Source organism: Sinocyclocheilus rhinocerous, unplaced genomic scaffold, assembly GCF_001515625.1.
Source record: "Sinocyclocheilus rhinocerous isolate Xijiao unplaced genomic scaffold, SAMN03320098_v1.1 scaffold556, whole genome shotgun sequence".
NCBI lineage: Eukaryota > Metazoa > Chordata > Actinopteri > Cypriniformes > Cyprinidae > Sinocyclocheilus > Sinocyclocheilus rhinocerous.
Genome location: NW_015631074.1, coordinates 377,395 through 389,596, shown reverse-complemented (window position 1 = coordinate 389,596; position 12,202 = coordinate 377,395). Strand labels below are relative to the sequence as shown.

Sequence of the window (12,202 nt, the reverse complement as noted above, 5' to 3'; positions counted from 1 at the left end):
TGTGTATATATATATATATATATATACACATACACACACACACGTATGTATATAAATGTATATATGTATGTATATAAAATATTTTTAGCATATGTTTAGTATTTTCATGAGTTTCATTAGGTATTTTTATGTATAAATATACATGAAATAATATAAACCATCTATAAAAGCATATACTGCTTCTATAGTTCAACCTCAAAACTCATTTGCAGGTGCTACTTTGTTCATAAACAAATGCCTTGACATTTTTTTTTTTTTTTTTTTTTTTTTTCATTTTAGCTTTTTTAATCAACAAACGGTTTGTAATTGTTTTGTTTTTAGATTTAGTTAACAATAACAACACTGCAGTTGAGCTTTTTTATTAGTTTTAATAATATAATATAATAAATAAATAATTAGTTTAATAATTTTAGATCTTCAATTTTAACCTGTTTATTTCATTTAGTTGCCAAGGCAGCGTTTTTAATTTTTGTTTAGGTTTTCAGTTCAAGTTATTCATCTGATACATCTTATTTCAGTTTAGCTTTATTTCAGTTAATGAAGATGATTTTAATAGTTTTAGTTTTAGCTTTAGATTTAGTTAACAATAACAACACTGCAGAGCTTTTATATGACTGAACAAAGCAGCTTCTTTGACCATTGAATCAACAGGCCTGACCTTTCCTGCAAGTCAAAGAAACAGCTTGCGTGTCTCGCACATCAACTTTGTTTAGTCGCGCTGGCAGATGCTGCTAAACCGTCCCAGCTGAAAAAATTTCAGTGAATGAAAGCCAGAGAATGCCTCGTTCTCGATTTTATTTAACGTTCAAAATGGCTCCTTGTAAAAAAATGTTGCTAGCTTGACTGACATCAGGTATATCCATCACATAAATGTTTCACTTTATAGCTTTTCTTTCTTTCTGGTGCTCTTTCTTAAAAATAGCGTGCGCTTGCAGCCACAGGATCAATAAAAGTGTTCAGACTTTGGGAAGATGATTCACTGTGTCGGCTAGAATTGCGTCAGTGTCTACGATTTACAGCCTTGTCGACGTAGCACAGCCTTGAACTGGCAACCGGTTCGATGCCATTTCAGAACATGTGCTCTCAGCTACGTGTATATCAATATGTGATATGCGATGACATTATATATGATCTAACATGGTCACTGAATTGTCAGGTTTTTTCAGTTGTCAATCACAGTAGTACTAATTTTACAAAAAATTTATGTACAAAAATGTGTAATTTGTTCTTATTATTTTAAACTTATATTATTATTATTATTATTATTTATTTTGCTTTAGTAGTTTTCACTGAATTTTGTATGTTTTGTAGTCATCTAAAATAATAATAATAATAATAATTAAAATATAAATATAAAAATATAACAAATACCACTACTATTCATCCTACTACTACTAATAAAAAATAATAATAACAGCAACAACAACAATAAAAATTGATGTGCATGTCAGTTTTGCGTGAATTTTTTAAAGCACTTATAATTATTAATATGAATAAGTAAATAATTTACTGAATACTAAATTGCTGAATTAGTTTTGACTTAATATTCTGTTTAGTCAATAATGATGATGATGATGATAATAATAACAACAAAAATAAAAAATATATTATTATTATTAGTAGTAGTAGTAGTAGTAGTAGTAGAATAAGTATTAATTGTTTAATTTAAGTATTATTATTAAATACACAGTATTTAATTTCAAAACTAATTCCATGCTTTTTTTATTATTCAGTAAATTGTTTATTTTATATATTTTATGTTTTCTTACAAATCTGTGTAAATATCAGAAATTCTTTTGCTTAACCAGTCATGTGCTTCAGAAACACAGCACAGGCTATTTGGGATATCTTTTGTTGAATTTGTTTGTATTAGACATGCTTCGAAGTGAACGTCTAAACGTCAGGTTTCTCTTCCTTTCCTCTTCCAGTCGAGAGCCACCTGGCATCCAACGTCCACAAGAGCCGCCTGGTGCAGCAGGACCTGCAGGTGGCCAAACGTCTGCAGGAGGAAGAGGACAAGCGGGCCAAAGCCGAGAGCAAGAGACAGCATCGCCACCTGTGAGTCACCTGAAACCCTCACCTCAAAACATCAGAAAGATGCCGATCATCTAGAGATCAAACTGTACTCTTCCTGTTTGGAAAGGAAGGTCGTTCTTTTCTCAAATCTTCCCAAATTCTTAGCAGTATCAGACGCTGCAGAGCCCGTTGGGAAATCCAGCTTGTTTTGCCGTCTGTTGAGATAAGAGCCATTGTAGGAGTGTGTACTTGCATTATCAGTCCTTGATAACTGCTGTTGTCCCTCAGATGTTGACATTGTGTAAAGCTGAGTCTCTGCTTCACATACAGAAACATAATAATATGTGAGTTTAGTTTGGCTCCGGCTCCGGTTAGAGCTCGTGTCTGGCCTTGTGTCGTCTCGTAGTGCACTGTGGCAGTAAAATGTTTTGACTTCTGCTCATGCCACATGCGGATAAAGTGTTCCTTCCTGCTGGGCGACGTCTCAAGGTCTCTGAGCTGATGCTATCATCAGAGTTTGAGCGGGGCAGAGCGAGAGAGCCGTGAGCCTGAGGGGAGACTGCAGTTAGTGTGCAGGAGACGATAATGTTATGGATTTGAAGTCAGTTTAATACAAGTATTTTGGGATTTTTTTTTAAAGAAATGAATACTAATGCTAACAAATGTTAAGCAGCACAACTATTTTCAGCATATTAGACTGATTTCTGAAGGATCATGTGGCACTGAAGAATGGAGTAATGATGCTGAAAATTCAGGTTTACATCACAGGAATAAATTTCATTTTAGGAATAGGAAGCAGTTATTTTAAATTCCAATAATATTTTACAATATTGCTGTTTTTACTGTATTTTTTTAGCAAAAAAAATAAAAATAAAAATGCAGCCTTGGTGATCAAAACACTTCTTTTAAAAATGGTCTCCTATGCTACTTGACTGAAAAGCTTGTGTTGCCTAAACATGTCTTTAAGTCAAACTAATTACATTAGCTAGGTTGTAATGGGATTGCTTTACTAATTACTCTGTCTGAATGGTAATCACATTACTAATTACTGGTGAATTAATCTCCCAATCCTGTGTAAAGAACAACATAAGAAATATAAGATAGACACCAGATTGTCCTTTCAGTTCTTTATTTAAGATCAGTTACATTTTAACAGTTTATAACAAAGACATTTTTTTCTTCTGTCTTTGTAGAGCTTCTGCATTATAATCATAATTATTATTTTTAAAATTATTAGTTGTCACACTTCACACTTCTCTAGTAAGTTTCGTCTGTGTGTGAAGACCGTAGCTCAAATCCGTGAATGAATGTTCCGAAGTGAAATAAACTTCTTACGGAATAAAGTTGAATGGAATTGAAATGAATTAAACTTGAATAAACTTCAACTTTACTGTTCAGTGCACTGATGTCAGACTCATTTTGGATAATAAAAGTCTATGGAAAACCATTGAAACTTTGAACGGCCATATCTCCTTAAAGGCGTGGCGAATCTGCACCAAATTCGGGGATCCCTTCAGCTCGAGGAACTCTCTCGAACGCAAATCGAGTGTACGTCTCGAGGCCACCTCTCATTACATATCTTTGTCACGTCATTATAAGTGTTTGATCACCACATTTGAGTGATCATTGCAAAAAATGTGTTTATGTATATATATTCTGTTTATGTATATACTGTATTCTATATATAGTACCAGTCAAATGTTTGGACACACGGATGGGGAAAGTGTCCAAACTTATGACTGGTACTGTACTATAATATACACGAAGAATATCGGCCGATATATCGATATCTGCCTTTTTTTACTCCCTAATATCGGTATCGTATCGGCCCCAAAAAACCCATATCGGTCGGGCTCTAATTAGTTGTAGTAGGAGGAGTATTAGTATTTTATTTGTATTTATTTAAATTAATTGTCAATATATTGCTAGTTAATATTTTATTATTTATAATAAAAAATAAAATTCATGTTCTACCCCGTGCTATATTTACAAAACCTTTGTTATTAACTAAATACGATTTAATATCTAATTGAAATAAACCTGAAATATAAATATTAAATGCAACCTAGACTCTTTAATCCAAAAAAATAGAAATGCAACCAACTGAAATAGTTTAAGTACTAAAATTACTAAAAACTAAAATAAAGCTAAATAGACATAAAAAACTTAAACTTGCCAAAAGCACAAAACAATAACTAAAACGAACTAAACTAAAATTAAAATGAACTGAAAGTATTAAAATATTCTGCAAGTATAAAAAAATGAATATTATTCTACATATTAATAAATAAAATACTACAAAATACCACTGGGTTTTGTATGTTTCCAGCTACCTAAGGCACTTAAAACATAAATCACACATTTTTTTAATGACAATTAGCACAAATTTATGATCACAGCCCTAGATAATAGTTACTCTGTAACCCATTTAACCAAATACTGCAGTCAGTCTTCCAAGAACACCATCTCACAGGAAGTGAAAGCCATGGTGGCTGATGCGAGAACTCAGTGTGTAAACTCAAGTGTTTTCTTTCCCTCTGTCTTGCCAGGGAACGCATCGACAATGAAATGGCTCAGGAGATTCAAGAAAAACTGGTCCGGCAGGCTGAACAACAGAGGCATCAGGAGGAGAAAGATGAGGTGAGAGCCATTCACAGCATTCACACACTCGCTTCGGGTCGGTCGGCGGTGCGGCTGCGGTTTAGCCACGCCCACAGCAGTCACATGACATCATTGTGATTGTGTTTGTAACACTTGAGAACGCATTCTCTGTGTGTTGGTCATAAGAAAAGCATAGATGTATCCACACCCATGACTGTTACAGCATTGCAGTGCTTGTTTCCTCCACTCATTCTTCTGAATTCATGTTTGTATGCGTTCAACTAGGCCATTGCCCGGAAGCTGCAGGAGCGAGAGATGAAAGAGGAGAGAAAACGGCAAAAGCAGATGGAAGGAAACCTCGAGGAGTACTACGAAGATAAAGGTGTGTTGACGCCCTCTGGTGGATGAAGCTGAAAAAAAGACGAAAGCACAGAACAGAATAACTCAAATTAAAAATGAAAATAAAAAAATTAAAGGGTTAGTCCACCCAAAAATGAAAATTGTCATTAATTACTCACCCTCATATCGTTCCAAACCCGTAAGACCTCTGTTCATCTTCGGAACACAAATTTGGAACACAAAGCTGAGAGCTCTCTGACCCTCCCCTAGATAGCAATGTAATTACCACGACCAAGGTCCAGAAATGTAGCAAGTACATCAGTCAGAGAGCTCTCAGTTTTCATTAAAAATATCTTAATTTGTGTTCCGAAGATGAACGGAGGTCTTACGAGTTTGGAACGACATGAGGGTGAGTAATTAATGACAGAATTTTCATTTTTGGGTGAACTATCCCTTTAAAGCTAATTGACGTATTAATGAAAATTATAGTAGTATATAAATAATCGTAAAATAACAAAAATTCTGGATGAATTAATTGCTGAGTCTGGTTACTGAATTACTAACTGAAAGTTTGCGTTTAAGTACTCAAATTACTAAAACTGAAGTAAAAAATAATAAATTTAAGTTAAAAAGACATTAAAATGGCAAAACATGCAACAAAATCACTGAACGTTTTACTAAAATTTAAATATAAAAAACTAATTCAAAATATTAATAAAAATAAATAATAACAAAATAACTAAAATTTTTTGGGTGAATTAATTGCTGAATAGACACATTCTCATATATATATATATATATATATATATATATATATATACACACACACACACACACTTACAGGATGCATAAAGTGTTTTTAAAATTTGATTAAATGCAGTTTAAACTTATTTAATAAACAGAAATTCAACTAACTGAAATAAAGTACTAAAATTACTAAAACTATATATATCCTATACTATATATAAACTATAACTGTATGTAGATGGATGGATTAGATAGATAGAATTTTCTTAATGGTTATAAAAACAAATAATTGGTTAATTATATGTAGTTTTGTACTGAATTTTTAGCATTTTAATATTTTGTAGCATACATAAATATAACAGTGTATGTTATAAACGATCAAATCTAAAAATACTAACATTAAAATGTAAAAAAAAAAAAAAAAGAGATTTATTTCATACATAGTTATGACTACTTATGAGAGTCAGCCAATAATGGTTTTGACATTCCTGTGCAAATTTTGCCATACATTGTGCTGTCCTGTTTTAACTCTTTCAGAGCTACTTGCCTTAGGAAGCAATTACAGTAATTAACACACATTTCATGCATTTCACGCCCCAAACACTCCAGACATCTGTTTATTGTGAAGTTAAACAACATGTCAGCTAACTTGACCGCATGTTAGTATGCAACTTAAGTTTGTTTAGTAAACATTAGGTAACTCTGGGAAGGATCTAAAATAGCACCAGCAGACCATCTTGCATTCGTAATGGGTTACCATTTAACAACAAATGCTACAAAACTGGACATGCAAGTTGTTCATGTCAACACAGCATTTGTTAACTCCACCCGCCCTGCATGGCTGCCCTTGCGTGCCACAGTTTGCATTCGAACTGTTTGCTTTCACATGTTATGTAATCGTTCTCTCATGCCATCATTTGAATGTGTTTAGGGTCTCCTGCTGGTTAGCCGGTATCGTACCCATAGGGTCTGTTTGCCTCATTAAACACGCTCAAATCTCTCATTCATGGGTGTTTAATGAATAGTTTGTTTCAATGAAACCCTCGAACCCTAAAGACTGAAACTTTAGCACGTAATGCATTGCTTCATGTTGTAAGGATGCTGCCATGATAAGCAGAGATTAGCACTCACCTACAGGGCAAAACATAAAAGATTCAGCATCTCAGGGAGTATCTTTAGCTTTTTCTCTACCTCTCGAACCGTGACTGCATAGCTGGGCTCCGTTCTCATGCCAGGATGCAAACAAATAGGCCTAGACTGCGCTTATGCAGGGATATGTTGGGGAGGAGATCAGACATGTTTATCTGAATCCTTGATGCATGAATCTGTGATAAAGAAATAATTGTAGGAGGGTTAACGAATGCGAAAGGCTTGGTTTAATGGCATAAATGTGGACGAAAATGCACATGAGCCTATTTATAAACGCCTACCATGTGCGCTAATTTGAGATTTGATTTTAGAAATAGGATTAAAGCATTAAGACTGAGAAATATGTGAAGAATTTTGTATATTTTGCTGCAGAGAAACACTGGTTTGCAGCCAACTGTTTGAAATAGCATAACCTTTTTTGTTTGATTGCTTGTTTTGTAAAATAACATTCTCAGTCCCAACCCACATATTACTCCTTATTAAACGTTCTGAATCAGGAAAATGCAGACTTTTCTAATGTGCTAAACTGAAGTTGCTGTAAACAGGATTCAAAATGAACACTCAGCCACATGCACTTTCCAGTCACTTTCCATTTGTAATTTTTACACATTATAATACAATAGAATTTTTAGACACTGCTTTTTTTTAAACAATACATTAAGTATATCATTATTATTATTACTATTATTATCATTGTTGTTGTTATTCTCGCCACCAAAACTCTGTGTGTTGAGAAACATGCAATTAATTGAAATCACAACAGGGTATTCGGTTTTTGGCTGTGTTTACACTGGCACAAAAAAAAATCAGATTTTTTGATTACATCTAACACAGATCGGAATTTGTTGCACACGTGTAAACACACAAATCCGCACAAGATCCAGTTGTTTCACATCCGATCTGGGCCACTTCTGAATGTGGATTTTAATCGGATACATATCCGATATCTCGTCATCCGACCTACGTCTAAACTCACACATCCGATTCCTTTCAAAACTCCCAATGCAACACCCATAAAGATAGCGTTGTATGCGCTTGCGTTTTATTGCGATTTAAATTTATATAGGTAAAAATTATTATATCTTTATTACTACTTTTATGTTAAAAATGAGATAAATACAGTTTAAAAGCCTTAAAATATACAAGTTAAATGTTCTCCAATCACTTGACCTTGGCATGCATGGCATTAGTTAATTTTGGACCCTGGCTGTAACTTTCATTTGAATGGCTTGGTACTAATTGTCAACAATAGCCTTATTTACCATTTTACTTCCTGCATCATCCACAGTGAACTAACCCTTGTGTACTAACCCGGACAATTTCCCTCCTTGTTCTTGCACTCCACCTTTTGCCTCACACTCGCTTTCACCCAGCCTCCCGATCTCCACCGGACCCACGAGAGCCAAAACCCCCTTCTGCTTCTCCAGGTTACAGAAAAGAGAAGAATTACGACTACAATGCCCCGTACAACTCTCCTGAGCCTGACAGAAAAAGATATCCCAATAGCCGTAGTCGATATCCGGAATGTGAGCCCGTTGAGTTCAGCCGATCTAGGCATCCGGAGAGTCCGAGCAAGGGAAGGATCCTCGAGTACTACTCACCTGAGCGACGACCGAAAGAGAGAAACAAGCCTCTCGATCTTGATCATGCAGAACCACATAGAAGGAAGAAGCAAGATCAATGGGACGACCTGGAGCCAGTCGTATGCCGGAAGGAGAGGTCTCCAAGGGATTACTCTGCTGGCTGGGACAAGGAGAGGATCAGGGATCAAGAACGAGAATGGGATGGACGGAGAGCCAAGGAAAGGTCGAGAGATCGCAACCGGACAAGAAGTCAAGATCGACTGTTTAGCGGTGTTGACAGGGGCAGGAACGTGGACCGGGAGATGGACCAAAATGGACACGGTAACAGAGAGAGGCAAAGAAAACGAGGCAGAAATGGGAATAGGGGGAGGCACAGAAGCATGGAGCGAGATCTAGACGATTATGGTCTCGCCCCAACTAGAGGATGCTCAGAAGAAAGCCTGGAGTGGGAGGATCATAAGAACAGGCCGAGGCTCCCGTCAGGTCCTAATGAGGTGTTTGAGGAGCCTGTTCTCAGAGGTCCCTCAAACGAGGGCCGGTCCCCTGGTCATTCTCCCAGAGAGAGAGGTATGGCCCGAGGTCCATGTGTTTGAGTCAACCTGCTTGGACTTTGCAGTGCCATCTGGTGGTGGGAGTGCTGTCAAGATTTCCTTTTTCCTGTGCATTGGTGATTTGGGTTTCTTGTCTATTTTTTTGGACTCTCTAAAATAATTTCTGGGGAACCTTGTGCACTAAATCTGGTCCTTTCTGATCATTCCTTTCTTAGTCCCAAAACAAAAATGGTTGCTTGGGTTCTGTATGAATAGTTTGTGTGTCGTTTTTTTAATGTGGATTAACCTCCTCTGATGCCCCTTGCAGGTCGGAAGCCGCGAGGAGAATATGGCATGAAGGAGGCAACGCATGGATTGGCCCACTTAGACCTACAAGACCAGGAGCTCATAGACTTGGAGGTGGCACGCAAGCTACAGGATGAAGAAATAAAGGTACCTTGAAGTCTCGCTGGTTGTAATTAATTGGTGACTTGTAATCCACAAATCACAACTGTCTTTTTTTACAGGCGAGTCAGTTGGACAGACGAGCCGCTCAAGTTGCTCAAGATGAGGTACGGTATGGTTCGTTGTTTTTGTGCACTGTCAGGGGTGTCGCTCATCTTGTTTGTTTTACGATTTGTTTTGTGACTGTATTTTAAGGAATTAGCACGACGGCTAATAGAGGAAGAGAAAAGGGAAATTAAGAGATCGAGAGATAAGGAGAAACAAGCGATGGAGAGACGACGGCCTGAGGTGGAATATAAGGTAAGCAACATCTATTCCAACTAAGCGTAGTTCTAGTCTTGAATGCTGGTCGGTCAATAGAGTGATCCATCCTCCCTTTAAAACCTTATTTTTGGAGATTGATAAATATTTACATGTAAATAATAAACCTATATATGTGTGTGTGTGTATTAATGTATATTATTTGTTAGTTTATATGTATTTAACTATGTTTATGAAATAATAAATACAAAATAGATATTAATATAAATTAGTGCTTAAATCTCTTGAAAAAAAAAGTGTTACATTTTGTGTGAATTTTTTGCAAATAATGATTGAAAATTAGTGTGGAACCTTTAGAAAATTTTTGCTTTGTTTTTTTTTTCTCTTTTGTTTTTGTTTTTTTGCATTGCGTTGCATTTCTTCGCTTTTTATTTGTTGTTTTGCTTTTGTTTTGTTTGTTTTGCCATTTAACCAAGTCTGTTACTACAAGAAAATACAGTTTAAATACAGTTCATCAAACTGTCTGAACACCGTTTTAAAGCATTTGTTTGTTTTAGCAATTATTTATTTTTAACAAAAAATAACAGAAATATTAATGGATAATAAATATGAATAAATGCATTCTATTTACTCTACTACTACATACTCTAAACTAAGTTCTATATAAATGAATAAGTTATATATAATACATTAAATGTTAGTATAGATATTTTATTTTATGGTTATATTAATAGTAATATAGTTATTTGGTAATTTATGGTTATATTAGGTTATATTTAGGTTAGTAAATGGTTATATTAATAGTAATATATAAAAAGTAATTTAGATTTTGAAATTATGGTAGCAAGAACATTGCAACAGTGTCAGTGAAATTTTAATGGAACTATTAATGTAATGTTAATGTAGTGGCCTTTGAAATTCATGTATTAGATATGACACATGTTCAAGCAGGTTAAATGGACAATATATTACCTGCTAATGCTGTTAAAACCCACATTATTCAATGTATTCTTGGTGACGTTGACCCTGTCGACATTACTGACACTCTTTTCGCTTCTGTCACCGTTAGCCAGTGCAAGAAGAAGTAGTACGACCACGAGCGCGAGAAGAGCCGCGCATCAGAGAGGACGAGTACCAGAGAGCACGCAACCACAAACCCGCCAGGTACCACATCTCAACTCATTAACACACTCACGCTGTCAGAAGTCCTGCTGGAGCCTCATGTTCCTCTCGGTTCTTCTCTCCAGGCCGCCGCCTCCTACACAGCACTACGAGAACGTGAACCCGAGCTACGCATTTGCGGACCCGTACTCCCCTCGCCCTCCATCAAGACCAGAGGCGGCGTACAAAGGTTCACATTGCACTAATGAGATATCATGCTTTAAAGGTGCTGTATGTAGGACTGACACCAAGTGGTTGAACTAGGTATTGCAGTCCAAATTCAAAATATTGGAGAGGGTTTTTTTCACCCGGCCCCTCCTCCTCAGACTTGACTCACACGCAGGTTGCCAGATTGACGGCACCAACAGGAACGAGCGCACTTGACGATGAATGAAATTAAATACGCTGTGTTTTCCGCCAACTGGTAACCCGGGGTCCCGAAATACAATTGGGTAAACTGGCAGTGGGCGGGTTTCACAAACCAAAACAGATACCGACATTCCGGCCCGGAACGCACATTTTCAAAGGAGAATAACTGACTGTAGCATTGTTTTTCAGATAAACAAGTATGTTAACTTAGCATGTTTCTTAAATATCTGCAAACATATTTTGGTATTTTTATGCTTCAGTAGAGTCAAAAACTTACATACAGCACCTTTAAATTCGAATAACTTTTTAAATGTGGCCGTCTGTTTCTCCTTATCTCCTTTTAGGTGCCTACTACAGACAGTGACCATAAGCCTCCACTGCTGTCCAATCATGAGTCCGTTCGGCCCTTTATTTTGCGAATCAGTTGAGGAGAAGTGATTCAGAAATACTTTGAGGCTTTCGGCAGAAGCTACTGACACTTTATTTTATTTTTCCCTCTTGGGTTCATCGCATCAGATGAGCCGACGTTGTCTCTTCGTGTTGTGAAAGAGTCTTTTACCCTGGAGCTACGAACTACTGGGTGACAGGGACAGTTCCTGTTTGCTTCTCATGTTCTTGTCTTATTGTGGATGACTGGACAGGAAGGGATCTACTGCACAGCTCTCTCAAATATCCCTTTTCTCTTGGCGTCTATAATGAAGCTTCGTCTCGATTCCATGTGGAGTTCAGGATACAACGGTTTTCCACTTTTTCGTTGGTTTTATTTAACGAAAACATGCTTGAATTTATATACAGCACACTTTGGTGCTATATATTTATTGATTTATTTTGAGAGGATATATTTAGTTTTATTTTATGATTCGTGTTTTAAAACGCTGATTGTTTTACCCTTTCCCCAATCAATCTGAAGAGACTGTTAGCTTAAACCAGGAGCGATCCAATTTCTGGAGATGCAAAATTCTACATATCTCAACGTCTTAA

At 36.3% G+C, this 12,202-nt stretch overlaps 1 protein-coding gene across 1 annotated transcript in view; it reads left to right on the top strand.

Annotated features, from left to right (window-relative positions):
• Positions 1-11,977, top strand: part of LOC107741535 (coiled-coil domain-containing protein 50) — a 26,766-nt gene extending 14,789 nt beyond the window's left edge. Inside the window, exons 3-12 of the mRNA XM_016554288.1 lie at positions 1,929-2,058; positions 4,566-4,656; positions 4,903-4,999; positions 8,226-9,002; positions 9,294-9,418; positions 9,493-9,537; positions 9,626-9,730; positions 10,761-10,855; positions 10,939-11,042; positions 11,566-11,977. Coding sequence (XP_016409774.1) covers positions 1,929-2,058; positions 4,566-4,656; positions 4,903-4,999; positions 8,226-9,002; positions 9,294-9,418; positions 9,493-9,537; positions 9,626-9,730; positions 10,761-10,855; positions 10,939-11,042; positions 11,566-11,585 — 1,589 coding nt within the window. The 3' untranslated portion in view covers positions 11,586-11,977. The remainder of the gene's footprint in view (positions 1-1,928; positions 2,059-4,565; positions 4,657-4,902; positions 5,000-8,225; positions 9,003-9,293; positions 9,419-9,492; positions 9,538-9,625; positions 9,731-10,760; positions 10,856-10,938; positions 11,043-11,565) is intronic.
• Positions 11,978-12,202: the final 225 nt, after the last annotated feature.